A 15,199-nucleotide genomic window follows, 5' to 3' on the forward strand; every position below is an offset into this window, starting at 1 on the left:
TAACAAGTGTTATCAGTCCTTGATTCTTGAAAAGAATCAATGACATCAGGAGAGTGATGTCCTGACTTGGAAGTGAATGGGATTTTGGTGAGGCAAAGCTGTACAAGGTGAACAGCCTCATTCTCTCCTCTAGAGTCATTGGAGTCCAATGGCAAGGCATAGGCTAGTTCCTTTCAAAGATCTCCTCCTGAAAAGGCACTTAGCACCCCCTAGGACAGCCAATTGTCCTTTTGTACAGCTCTCATTGCTAAAACATTCCTCCTAATTTTGATCTGTAGGCTATCTGTCTCCAATTCTTATTTCTGCCCATGGGGACAAGGTCAACTAGGCTAATTTATCATCCATGTAGCAACTCTTCAAATATTTGAAACTAGCACATCTCTTTCAGATGAAGCATCCCCAATTCCTCCCATTAATGTGTTATGTGGTATGGTCTCTAGTCTCTTTGCTTGCCACCCTTTATCAGTGTCTTTCCTAAAATACTAAACATAGTCCTCTAGATAGTACCTAAGCAGGTCCAAGTGTTGTGGAATTATCACCTCTCTCACTTTGTACACTATTACTACAATTTTTTTTTCACTATCATGTCACAACTATTGACAGGCATTGAGTTCCCAGTTCACTAAAACTTTTTCACATGAACAGTTGTCTACATACAACTGCCCCATCTATGAAGTTGATTTTTTTAAAACCTAAATAAGATAACTATGTGTCACAATGGTCAAAACATTGAATCTGAAGACCTGAGTTCAAATTCTACCTCAAATACTTAGATAACTCTGGGCAAGTCATCTCATCTATATCTGAAAATGAAGTTAATTTATATAGCATGGCCTTTTCAATAAAAAAAATGACTAGTAGGGCAGCTACATGGATAGCTCACCAGATCTGGAGTCAGGAAGACTTATTTTCATTAATTTAAATATGACTTCAGACACACATACTGGCTTTGATCTTGGGTAAGTCATTTAACCCTGTTTGCCTCATTTTCCTCATCTGTAAAATGAGCTGGAGAAGGAAATGACAAACTACTCTAGTATCTTTGCCAAGAAAACCCCAAATGGGGTAATAAAGAGTCAGACAACTGAAACAACTGAACAAAAAGCCACAGAAAGGTGATGTCTGGAGTAAGACAGGAATGATGAGTGAGGCTGATTACTCAAACCCTTCCCAAAAGTAACTGTAGCGATTTATTTTTAACCTTTAGGAGGGAGAATCAGGACATTCATACTGAGGCAGAGTAGATGACAAAATATATGGAATGGAATGATGTTTAACATGATTTGGGAGGGTTATAAAATCTGGTTTAGGTGAGTTTATCATCATTCATTTTCCAATCAAAACAGCCCAGCTCAGTTTCTAGATAGACTTACAAAATTGAGTGGATTAATTCACAAAAAGATCATGAGAGACCTAGGTGAATTCCAGGTCCCCTGCATTTATAGAAATTTTCTGAAATAATCAGTCCAATAAAGTTGTCAAATAAAGAAATAAGGCTAGTCTGGTATAACAGGTTTACTTTTTTTTAATAACTCAAATTTGATTTGGAAGTCACTTAAGAAATCATATATATAAATACTCCTTCTCTAACCACCATGTTGGCTCTTACTAAAGTAACCCACCCGACCCATAAGAATTCTTCCTAGAATTCTTTGATATCTACTTCAAATTTTCATAAGGAATGAAGGAGATGATGTATGCAAAACACTGTAAATTTCAAATATGTGTCACTGATTTCCATGATTTTTATTAAGTCTAGCTCATAAGCCTTTTAAAAAACATTATAATTCTGGATAAACTGTTACCCTTTCCCATTCTAGTGTTACTTCTCCAGCTGTCTGAAGTAATTCAGAGATCACAGACAGTGGCTCAAAAATTAATTGTTCATTTCTTTGAAGTATACTAGGAGGTCATTTGTACAGGTCTGGTGACTTGAACTCACTGAAGGCAGTAAAGTGCTCTTTATCATCTCTTAACTTACTTTAGATTTCAACTTCTTATTAACAATTTTCATTCTGTATTTCCTAGTCCAAAAGATCATTGTCTCTGGCAGGGAGACAATGGTAGATCCATGATCTCAATGAAGTGAGTCTACTCCCAACAGATTAAAATGGTACTTTGAAAATGGCACTAGATTTGAACTCAGTGGAACAAGGTTCAAACCCTATTTCTGCCACTTCCTGCCTATATCACCTTATGAAACTCACTTAACCTCTCTTGGCCTTAGTTTCTTCTTAGATTTAAACTAATGAATGTTCATTCATCTAAATCTATAATCCAATCTAAGATCCAGATCATCATTCCATTTAGGACTTCACATCCTGTTCAGCTATAGTACACATTCTCCCAGAACTTTTCCACAAGTGGTCTACCCAACTACCTAGAGACTTTCTATCAAACGTTTGTTCCTGTATGAATTCCAATGGCACATAATAGCTGTCTATGATTATCCCTTCTCATTATACAACATTCTAACCACCTTTCTGGGTGTATATCTCTCTAATGATATCTTTGATGCCATTTCTCCTCTGTAATTCTTCACAACTTATTCAAGTACACCATGTGCTCTACATTAATGACCATCTTGGTGATCTACACTTTTAATTCTTTAAGTAGCAAAGGTTTTTGACTTGAAGTCATATGTATCACTGGAAGAATGCTAATATTTTAAAAAGTTCCTTATCCTAATTATTGGAGCTGAGAATTTTTACCAACCACTCTTAATATCAGTTTGGACTTAAACAAGAAATTTACTAACTTTTTCTACCTTTAGCCCTGTGATTTCCTTACTGAGGATATAACCCAAGAACATAAACAATAGGGGGAAATATAGCAAAAATATTCATTTGTTGCTATTTGGTAATTTTTTTATCTTGTCTGATCCTTCATGACCCCATTTAGTTTTCTTGGCAAAGATACTGGAGTTTGACATTTCCTTCTCCAACTCACTTTTTTTTTAGGTTTTTGCAAGGCAAATGGGGTTAAGTGGCTTGCCCAAGGCCACACAGCCAGGTAATGATTAAGTGTCTGAGACCAGATTTGAACCCAGGTACTCCTGACTCCAGGGCCGGTGCTTTATCCACTGTGCCACCTAGTCGCCCCATAAACTCACTTTTTATAGATGAGGAAACTGAAGTAAATAAGGCTAAATAACTTGCCCAGGATCACACAGTTAGTAAATTGTTTGAGGTCAGATTTGAACTCGGGAAGATAAGTCTTCCTGATTCCAGATCTAGCGCTCTATCTGCTGTGCTGTTATTGGACTAGTAACAAATGACCATATGGGCAATTTGGAGAAACATGAGAAGATTTGTAAGAACTTATGTGGAATGAAATAAACAGAAGCATAAAAACAATATAGGTCACTAAAAAAAATGAACCCCAAGCAACGGAAAAACTAGTAAACTTCCAAAGAATAGACAATGAAACATGTGTGCCTCTACTCAGCAAAGAAGAGAGGATTTCTAGGGCAGAAGTTGTTCAGAAGCAGCTGCTGAATCAGGATTTTTGTTTGTCTTTCTTTGTTATGAAATGTAGTTCAGTGGGGGAAGGGAATAGGAATTTTCTGAAGCAGATGATGTTAAAAAAAAACAAGTCATCAACAAAGCTCTTTAAGTAAAATGTCATTAATAATTATACATGGTACATATAATTATTATTAATATTAATTAATAGTATCAGTAAATTTAATTAATAATTATCAATAATATTAATAGCAATTAATAAAATATTCACAATAACTATTGATAATATCAATAATAATAATAGTAGCTAACATTTACACAGTGCTTACCATATGCCAGACATTACATTTGATGGTCGGAACAACCCTGGGAGTTTGTCTCTTTTAACTATCTGATTCTCCATGACCCCATTTGGGGTTTTCTCAGAAAAATTACTTGGGAAAAAACCACTGGGGTGGTTTACCTTTCCTTCTCCAGCTCATTTTACAGATGAGAAAACGGAGGCAAGAAGTTTAAATAACTTATTCAGTTTTCACAGCTAACAAGTGCCTGAAGCTACATTTGAACTCAGATCTTGTTAACTCCAAGCAAGGTACTCTAATCACTGCACCAGAGGACATGCTTAATAAATGTTTGTTAACTATTGATACAATAGTCACTTAAAGCTTGCTTAATTGAATCAAATCGAAAAAGTAAACAGGGCACTTCCATGAATAATGAACATCAGTATGAGCAAAGGTATGTAGCTGATTTTTTTTGTCAGCTACTTCCACTCCTTTCTGTCCCCCTACATCATTCCAACCTCCCACTAACATCACCTAAAACTGTTGAAAACACAATCCCAGCCACCACACAATCACCACAGTTTCCACACAATCGTGACTCATCCATAGTAAAGTTTGTTGGTGGAACTTTATGGCCACATGACATTGTGTATAGTGGATAGTACAAGTGAAGCAGTGAGTGATGTAAAGAATGAGATTCATGACACAGCAGGTCAGAGGAAAGCAGAAGTGGAGATGTCCTCACTTTCCTGAAGCTAGCTTGCATCTTTGAAGGAGATGACGCAGAGGAAGTACTTACAGATGGCATTCCTGAGGAATTTGTAGTGCTGGCATGGGCTACATTGACTCACTAATAAGAAAAGATACTGGGTAGGAATATGCCATATTCTTGTTTCTAAACCATAAAATAAGAGAATGTTTGGTGTGGAAGGGACCTCGGAAGTCATCTGGTCTAAATCTCTTCATTTTACAGGTAAGGAAACTGAGTCACAGAAAGACTCCTTGTCCAAGATCAAAAAAGTAAATTATTAGCAGTCAAGATTCAAATCCAAATCTCCTGATAACCAACATTGTTTCAAACCTGTTGACTCAGACTATAGTCAATCAATGCCCAGACTTTTGATCTTTACTTTGGGAAAACAAATATTATTTCTGTCAATTCTCAAGGTCATAAATCTTTAATGATGAAGGAAAAGGAGGAATAGGAAAACTGGAAATGCTACCCATTGGCTCACTAATCATTATCTGGGAGAAAAAATATGTTTCATTTTTGTCTTTGTCTCTGCAATGTTAGCTTAGTGTCTGGCACATAATTGGTGCCATAGGTAAGTGCAAGACATATATTTGAGAATACACCCAACAAATTTCATTTTTTTAAGATGAATGTTTAACAAGTATAACAAGTTTATATAAATAAATGAACAAATATGTAATAAAATAGCAAAAAAAAGTTTAACAAGCAGAAATATCAAACCCCTAAATGGGTTCAAATCAGATTAAAATGTAATTGGGAAGTATTTTGTTTTTTTAATAAATAAAAAATACAATAACACATAGAAAATGTTAATGTGTGGTTCTCTAAGTCAATATGTGGCAACTGACTCCAGGCTCAGTACTCTGTCCATCGAGTCACCTAGCTGAGTGACCTTAGACAAGTCACTTAACTGATTGTCTCATATCCAGGGACATCTCCAATGGTCCATATGCACATCTAACCACTAGACCCAGATGATTTTTGAAGGAGAAAGTGAGGCTAGTGACTCAGCACAGCACCTCCAGCTCAATTCACTTGCATGTCAGTCATGTCATCACCTCCCTGATGTCATGATCTTCAAGAACAAAGGGCAGGGGGCACCTAGGTAGCAAAGAGGATAGAGCACCAGCCCTGGAGTCAAGAGAACTTGAGTTCAAATCCAGTTTCAGACACTTAATAATTACTTAGCTGTATGACCTTGGGCAAGTCACTAAACCTCATTGCCTTGCGGGCAAACATCATTATCATGTGGCAATTAGGTGGCACAGTGGATAACTAGATATAGGGGGTAAGAAGATTCATTTTTCTGAGTTTAATCTGACCTCAGACACTTACTACGTGACCCTGGGCAAGTTAGTTCAATCTGTTTGGCTCAGTTTCCTTATCTGTAAAATGATCTAATAGAGAAGGTAATGGCCAGCTACTCCTGTAGCTTTGCCAAGAAAACCTCAAATGGTATCACAGTTAGATAAGATTAAAACAACTAACCAACAATTCAATTAAACAGCCTGCAGGGATTCATTTCTACTTGATTTTGACACTATTGCTATAGTATCCTAGTGTACTGTTTTATTTTTATTTACAAAACTAAAGAAATTGAAACATAACCAAGCTTGGAAATTTTTAACTTTATTTAAATACAATTACAAGAAATAAAACACAAAACAAATATTTTGAGACATTAAGTTGCAAATTCAGTATATGCTCTCTACATAGACATCACATAAATGCTTAATTCTTGCTAATGTTGACTAATATTTCCATTTTCCACAAAGTGGAGAATTGAGCCAACTCTCCAAATCATTGCCCCTCCCTCAAGCTATAATAATGATAATGATGATGATGATAATAATAATAATAATAATAATAATTCATTTAACTGTAAGTTCCTTGAGGTCCCTGAGAGCAGGGACTATTTTGAGGGGTTTTTTTGGTCTCTTTTTTGTATCCTCCAGCCCTAGTACAATGCCTATTACAGAATGGGCACTTAAATATTTATTGATTGATAATGAATGAATAAAATCATTTATACTACAAGTTATGGTTCACAAAGCCCTTTACCTATGTTGTCATTTGATCCCTTAATCAGATATCTCCATACAACTAAAGCAAAGTGTATTTTGGAAGAATTGTGAAGTCTACTCAACCATTTTAAGGCACAAGGAGAGATTCCTGTGAAAATTTCAGATGACTAAAGTCTTTGATCCCAGAAACACCTATTGCCCCTTGCCTTTGCTCTCAGCACTCACAATGATAGCTGTCAGTCTGCTGCAAAATTGCATCACTACTGATTTCTGCAATTTTCTGGCCTTCTCATTTTCCCCACCCCCTTTTCCTCCCTTTCACTCCCCACACTGCCCAGAATAGATTGATACCCTTTGCTCCAGTTGCGGAATGTCGATTACCAAATCATAATCAGGTCACTCCAAAGTGTTTCTGGAATCCTCAGCAAAAAGAGAGCCCTTCTTCATTTCAGCAGTACAATAGTCAAAGACAATTCTAAAAGGCTTGTGATGGAAAATATCATACATATCCAGAGGAGCTATGGAGTTTAAATGCAGACGAAAGCTTGCTATCTTCAATTTTTAAAAGTTGTCTTTTGTGTTTTGTCATTTTTTTTCTCTCCAATGTTCTTCCCCTTCCATTTGGATTTGATTCTTCTTTCACAACATGAATAATAAGGATCTAAAAAAGAAAAGTTAGTCCTCCTCCTCCTCTTCATCCCAGCTCCACCCCTGCCCCCTCCCCATAAGGAAACATTATGAATTTAGCATTCAAGAGGAATATTAGTTATCCAATGATCCAACCCCCTCACTGTATAGTTATTGAAGCTCAGAAACATTAAACGATTGCCCAAGAAGTGTCATAGGAGGTAAGGTGCAGAAACAGGATTTGAATTCAGGTTGTTCTGAGAGTATGGGGCAGGGAAGTGATGTTTTGTCCTTCATTCTCCAAGAAGGCCACGAAGTCAGGGAGGTGACCACGACGTCAGGGAGATGATGCCAGCAGCAGTACATGAATTGGATTAGAATGAGGGGGAGCTGTGCTAAGTCACCAATCTCACTTTCTCCTCCAGAGCCATCTGGATTCAGTGGCCAGATATGAATCAGGAGAGGTGACCTACATATATGCTCTCTACATAGACATCACATAAATGCTTAATTAATTCTTGTTGATGTTAACTAATATTCCATTCTCCTCCAAGTGGAGAATTGAGACTGGCAGGATCTAGTGAAGGTGACGGCCAGCTACTCCTGTAGCTTTGCCAAGAAAATCTGAAATGAGACCACAAACAGATATGACTGAAGCAACTAACCAACAATTCAGTTTTACAGCCCCCAGGGTTTCCTTTCTACCTGATTTAGACGAGAAGGTATACAGGTGTCCGATGGACACACGTGCAATCTGTGGGTAACAGGACAAAGTCTAGGTCTCTGCATCCACGCCTGCCCTCCCTGGTCTCCTTCTCCTTTCTGCTCTCCTAACTCATCTCTGCCTGCCGTTCTCTCTGTTTTCTCTCGTCTCCCATCCTAACCCTGAAGAAGGTGATGTAATGAAACCCAACGAGCCGAGCCTGGAAAGCCCCGGGGCCGACCAGCTCCCCTCTGCCCTTTCTTAAGGCCCCACTGGAATCGAGGAGGGGAACGTTGGACACCCCAAAGACGTGACAGAAAGCCATTAACGTAATATCCTGTCTACGTGGAGCTCTCCACCTCCGAGGCCAGGTGCCCGAGCCAGGGCCCTGGAAGGCCGCCTGCCCTCTTCGGGGGGCCCTCTTGGCTGGCCTCGGACCCCGCCTCCCAGGACAGCCCCAGCCCACACTGCCGGGGCGTGCGCAACGCGTGGACGCCTCCCCTGGGCACCCTCGCAACCAACCAACTCACCCACACCCCGCTCACATTCTATAGCTGCCAGAGCTCCTCCTCCTCCTCCTCTTCCTCGCTCCCCCTCCTCCCCTCTCTGCCCTTGAAGAACTTGGCCCAAGAGGGGGTGGGGCTGCGAGGAGAAATAAAAGCCCGCCGGGCGCTAGCCCCAGCACCAGCTGCAGTCTTCTTTGGGAAGAGCTGCTACTGGCCAGGGGAAGGGGCTGGGCCAACAGAGCGCCCCAGTGACCACGGCTACTTTACCGCTGTCACCCCGTCACCCACGTCAGGTAAAAGGGTTGCGTTAACACGTAGGGAGCGTTAGCCTTCAGATGCCCCTCTGCCCACTAGGACTGGAGGGAGCTGGGCATGGAGTGGAGAACCGCTTTGTCAGGAGAGGCCAGAAGTGGGGGCGGGGGGGGGGGGGCAAAGAAGGGTGATTGGTTGGACTGCAGGGAAAAGAATCTGGTTACAGTCCTTTACTAGGGGAGCTCATGATGTAATGCGAAGAGCAAGACTTGGGCTGATGTGACTCCACACAAGTCACTTGTCCTCTCTGGGCTTCAGTCTTCCCATCTGTGAAAGAGTGACGTTGAATTTAACGATGTCCGATGTTCCCACTGATTTGAATGATGTCTGAAGTTCCCTCCAGTTCGAATAATCTGGGTATTAAAAAATAGCAAGCCAAAGGGTGTCCTTTGCCCAGTCTATCTCCCTCCACTTTCTATAACCTTCCTATTTTTCTTGAAGTTGCTAAGGGTTCCCCTTTTCCCTACCTTTATGTTTTTCCAGGTCACCCCCTTATCTTAAAGGCCAAAAATGGAAACCATCCAGGAGCTGGTCCCTTTCACCAAGGAAATGATTGCCCAGAAGCCAAATGGGAAGATGGTGAAGTTATATGTGCTGGGCAGTGTGCTGGCCTTCTTTGGAATCATGATTGGCCTGGTGGAGACAGTATGCAGTCCCTTCTGCACAAGCAGATGGCTTCAGGAAGACAAGGCAGCAGTGGCCGAAGTGCAAACTGCCAGGCTCCGGGAAACATTACTGGAGAAAAGGAAAGAACAAGAAACCCTGGGAGGTCGGAGTCTCTCCCATCGCCCACACGCCTCCTAAAACCATCGCAATCTGGAGAGAAGCAAGCTGCCCCAACAATGGGAGAGAGGATCATTGAGAGGAGAGAGTCCCTGCTGACTGGCACAGATGGTTCTGCGCTTCCATATGGGAAGCTTCTGATTTCTGAGGAAGGAATCTAGGACTAGACTGTGTCTGAGACCAAAAGCACCAGGGGTTCTACATAAATATCTGCGGTGTAGGTTTTGCTGCTGTGCAGCAGTCAAGAGGGCTGATCTGTCCTAATAATTATACATATACCTTTGTGGTATCTGAGTGCAAAGAACACTCTGCACTCTGGAGAACGGGTGGCAACATGCTTTTATATCATCACTAATATTATTACAATTATCATCATTTTACATCTTGAAATAAAATAATTTTATATTATTTTGGTGTTATCTGCTTGGTAAGGGATGGGTTGTCAGATCCTAAGAAGGATATTGGGAATTTGGGGACTTGTTTGGAAAAGAGAAAATAGATTCCTGAAGGCCAGACCATACCAGCTCTAGTACTTAGTAAGCTACTATCTTCATGAATACTTCTAGGTTTGGTGGTGGAGACTGGGTGGGCCCTTTTATAGGAGGAAACTCCTTCTTATTCAATCTCATATTATCTTATATAAACAAGACCAAAGTCACACTTTCGACTTTTCTGAGGGCTCATGGTCCTTTTTTACTGTTTCTTATCAGGGTGCATTTAAAGTCATGGGATTCAAATTCTGAGTCTGCCATTTGCTACCTACAGCATATGACCCAGGACATGTTACTCTCCCGCTCCCTCAATTTCTCCATATAGAAAATGAAGGTATTGGGTCATACCTGTAAATTTTAGGAACTAATAAGTAAAGAAGAAAAGCTATCCATCTCATATTATTCAGGAAAAGGTTTGGCCTTTCTTCCTAATTGCAATTTAGAATAAGTAAACAGAGATAAAATGAGGAACACACTGAAATTTCTTATAAATCTACCTCTGAGTTTTTGCCCCCTCTTTCAGCTTCCCTTCTTCTGATTGAGGTCAAAGTAAAAATCAATCAATCCATAAACATTTATTAAGCATCTACTATGTCAGACAATGTGGTAAGTATTTGGGGGAGGGGGAAATACAAAAAGACATAAAAGAAGTACATTCTCTCCAGGTTAGAACTTAATGTATTTTTCCCAGCTCAGAACTCAGAGTCCAATCACTCAAGTGACTTAAGGCATAGCATGAAACCTATGCTATGGGTGGGGGCTCCAATTAAGCAGCAGAGGCATGGTGCACAGTCTCCTTACCATCTTCCTTAATAGCAAATAAAACTTCCTCAACAAGCACAAACTAAGATTTCCAGTCCCTCAGATTTGTTAAGACTCTATCAATGAGTAGCTAGGTGGGTTGTGGATAGAGCACTGACCCTAGAATAAGGAAGGACCTGAGTTCAAATTCCATCTCAGACACTTGATACTAGCTGTATGACCTAGGGAAGTCACATAACCCCAAATGCCTAGCCAAAAAACAAACCAAAAAAAAAGACTATCAAATGCAGGACTTGGGTACTAGGCACTGTGGCAGATAGAATTCCTGTATCCTCCAACTGAAAAAATGCACACCCTTTGGTCTTGGTCTTCTAAAGAGTGAGGGGAAAGAGCATTTAAATCCATAGACCTGGACTTAATCCCATGAAGTTATGCCTAGAGAATATTATAATCCAGTAAGATTGATGCAATCTATATATAAATAACTGTGATACAGGCAGAACATACTTTTTAAGAATCAAAGATTTAAATCTTTAAATCATCAGGTTCAAACTCCTTTTTATTTTTTAAAATTTTAGGGTTTTTTCCAACTAATAAAAAATTTTCACTTTCTTCCATCACCTTCCCTACTTAGAAAAAAAAAGGAAAGAAAGAAAAGAAAAAATTTTCTAACAAATATGCATATTCAAGAAAAACAACTTCCTGAATTGGTGATGCCCCAAAATGTCTCATTCTGTACCCTACAATCCATCACTCTTCTAAGAAGATGGGTAGCATGCTTCATCAATGGTTCATTAGAATCATTCAACCTCCTCAATTTACTGGTAAAGAAACTGAGATACAAAGACATTAAGTGATATGGACAGGTCATACAGCTAAGTGTGTAAGGTAGGATTTGAAACCATATCTTCCTGTCTGCAAACCCAATCTATTGTGCCAAAAATGCCTTTTAAATACTTACCAAAAAGTTCTAAGGGAGCACAGGTCACTTGCAGCTGAGAGTAATCAAGGATTGATAGGGAAAGATAGGCAACCTTCAGGTGCTCACATGCCTTTTCTCCCCTGCTGAAATGGGTCCTTTATTCATTCTATAGGAAACTGATTTAAACTGTGGCAAAAGATATTAGGAATAAGAGGTTTAGAAGCACATTCTAGAGAAGAAATTCCCACTGAAGAAGCCTATCAGGCTTTAATATAAGCTGGACAGTAGATAGGTGGAAAACCAAGTTTTAGTGTATTTTTTTCTGTTCCACTCTCACCACCAGGGTGTGACTCCTGATCATCTTTCACTTTACTATTATCCAGATTTCTATCTCCTCCATGTCCCTCTTCTTGGTCCTTCCCCTCACCCCCATTTTAGCTTTATCTATTGTCTTCCCCATTCAAATGTAAGCTCCCTAAGAACAGGTCTTGCTTTGCTTTTTTGCTTCAATTTGTATTCCCAGTACTTGTTATTTGGTAAGTTCAGAATAAATACTGATTCTAAGCATTGTTAATTTTTTTTATTGGTGTGATGAATCAATGAAGGTTTCTTGGAGGACTGATCTATCTATAAGGAGAAACTTTGTGTCTAAAGAGACATATAGGGAAGATCATCTCATTTAGGGTTATGGGAAGATACAGGAGACAGGAGACATCAGCACACACCTGTAGATTGTCTAATAGCTTCCAGGTCTTTCCAACAGGTATTTGTCAAGCTCTTCCCATGTCTAAGACACTGTTCTTAATACTAGGGCTACATGATCAAAATTTACAACTTTTCCTGCCCTCAAGGATAACTTGGGACAATGTAACATAGAAACAGATATTTGTATAAATGTGATTTGACAAAGGAAAAAATTTCAACAACTAAGGGAGACCAGGAATAGAATATGACAATTTGAGTCTCAAAGGCAGCTGTTGTTCAGTTGTATCAGTCCTGTCTGACTCTTCTGGACCCCATCTCAGGTTTTCTTGGCAGTGATACTGGAGTGGTTTGTCATATCATTTTCCAGTTCATTTCATAGATGAGGAAACTGAAGCAAAGTTAAATGACTTGCCCAAGGCCACACAGACCTTCCTGATGCCAGGTCCAGCACTCTGTCCACTGAGTCACCTACTTCCCTAAGGATTCTAAAGGCAAAGGTGAAGATGTGCATTTCTAGTATGATACAGCCCATGCTGTTCTAAGTTTTGATAAATATAAGTAAATCAGTTTGAAACAAAGAGAAGGGGAATTATATATGGGGGAAATAACAACATGGGAAAGGTTATAAAGGGCTCTCATGTCAAGTTATGGCATTTACATGCTATCCTAATGGTAATAGGGAGCCACTAAGGTTATTGGCAGAGGAGTCTTGGGCTCAAACTTAAGCTTTAGGGTAATTATTTTGACAACTCTGAGGAAGATGGATTGGAGAAAGATCAGATTTCAATTAGAAGACTTTGACAACAATCTAGATAAGAGTCCTGAATGAACAGGAAAGAAAATAAGAGATGTGTGAATAGAGAGAAAAGAATGATTGGAAGAGATATTGTGAAGGTAGAGTGGGAAAGACTTGGTAATAGGATATACCAAATGAGAAAGAGAAAAAATTAGAGGTAGACTCAAAGGTTATGAATCTGAATCACTGGAAAGAATGGGGATTCTTCCAACAAAATTAAAAAGTTTAGAGTACAGGAAAGTTTCATAGGGAAGGTAATGCGCTCTGTTTGGGACATTAGTTTGAGATACCTATGGGTCAGCACCAGGTAGAACTGTCTAGCAGGCAGTTGGAAATGTGAGATTGGAGCTCAGGAGATATATAAAAGCTCTCTATGTGGATTAAGAAGTCTTCATAGATATGATTGTGGATTGAACCCATGAGAGCTGGTAAAATTATGGAGAAAGAGTGTAAAGAGTAAAGAGAAGAAGGTCCAGGACAGAGTTTTAAGAGACTCTCGTGGTTAGCAGGAAAACAGATTGAGAAAGAATAAAATGGACAGGTCTGACAGACTGAAAGACACCCATGTCAGAGTAGTGTCATGAAAGTGGAGAATGAAGATACTATCCAGAAATAACTAGTGGTGTCAAAAACTATAAAGAAATTTTCAAAGAATGAAGCCTGGGAAAAGACTGTTGGTTTTAGCAATTTAGAAATGCTTGTTGACATTGGAGAATTCTGTTTCAGTTGAACAGTGACATCAGAAGCCAGATTGTAAGGGTATGAGAAGTGAGCGGGAGTGAGAAGGGAAAGCAAAAACTAAAGAAAGCTTTTTTCTCAGCATTTGTCTCAGAGAATGGTTTCTTCTTTTAACTAAATATTCTTCTTCACTGTGTGCTAGGTAAGCATGTTCAGAATAGCATACATGGAAGGAGAGAGGACCCAGTACTCTTCTCCACCTATCTACTCCCACTACCAACACCTTTGCCCAAATAAAAATACAACAGCAGGTACCCATCTCTCCCTTTGTGCTAAGGGTGGGTGAGACTAACCTTAATCAATATCAAAGAGCTGAGCAGATTTATGTTCAAAAGTTATCATCCCATTTGTGTGTGTGTGTGTGTGTGTGTGTGTGTGTGTGTGTGTGTTAGGTTTGACTGCCATTCCCATCCCCATGCCCATATCACACCATCACTCCCAGACTTGCTTTGGGTAAGAGAAACCTAGAATATTTTAACTATTGAAGAAAAATATACATTTCTTATACTCTACAATTTAGTTTCATATCTACCAGAAGCAATTTTATTTAATTTACCATTATTTTATACCCATACAACATCTAGGTTGGAGAAAGAGACATCCAAACTGGCATTCTTCATGTCCTCCAGCATGACTCTACCTCCCCAAAATTTTAAGTAATATTTGTAGGACTCTAAGAAAGAATGCCAAGATATGTAACAATATAGTTCTAGGTTAACATTTTAAATAGTTGATCAACCCTAGGTCTATCTCACTCCTCCTAGACCACTCCCCTAGAGGAAAGGGGTTTCTTTCACAGTTCTGAATAGGGAACATAAATAGGAAAACATGACAAGTCCCTTTGACTTGATTTGGGTCATAGCCCCCTTGCTTCAGGAGTAGAGGAAGGCAATCTAGAAGTACTTTGTTAAATTTTTGATTATCAACCTTAATCTATTCACTTATTGAAAAACCTTTTTTCATTTTCTCCTGCCCTATCATTCACTTTTGGGAAAATGCCATCTATATCCAGAGGGAAATATATACTACAGGACTTGAAGACAGATCAAAGCATACTAATTTCACTTTTTAAAACTTGCTCCATGTTTTTTTTCTTTTTCTCATTTTTTTTCTCTTTTGTTCTGATTCTTCTTTCACAACATGGCTAATACTGAAATATATTGAACATGATTACACATGTATAACCTATATTGGATTACCCACTGTCATGGGGAGTAAGGAGGGAAGGAAGGGAAGGAGAAAAATGTAGAATTCAAAAGCTTACAAAAAAGATAAATATTGAGGGGCAGGGAGATATATTGGACACTGGATAAAGTACTGGCCCTGGA

General features: G+C 39.3%; 1 protein-coding gene across 1 annotated transcript; it reads left to right on the forward strand.

Moving 5' to 3' along the window:
• The first annotated feature begins 8,565 nt into the window (after positions 1-8,565).
• G0S2 (G0/G1 switch 2) lies at positions 8,566-9,571 on the forward strand. Its single transcript, XM_074222567.1, has 2 exons — positions 8,566-8,655; positions 9,158-9,571. The coding sequence occupies exon 2, from the start codon at positions 9,185-9,187 to the stop codon at positions 9,476-9,478; it is 294 nt and encodes a 97-aa protein (XP_074078668.1). The 5' UTR covers positions 8,566-8,655; positions 9,158-9,184; the 3' UTR covers positions 9,479-9,571.
• Positions 9,572-15,199: the final 5,628 nt, after the last annotated feature.

Source organism: Macrotis lagotis, chromosome 2, assembly GCF_037893015.1.
Source record: "Macrotis lagotis isolate mMagLag1 chromosome 2, bilby.v1.9.chrom.fasta, whole genome shotgun sequence".
Classification (NCBI taxonomy): Eukaryota; Metazoa; Chordata; class Mammalia; order Peramelemorphia; family Peramelidae; genus Macrotis; species Macrotis lagotis.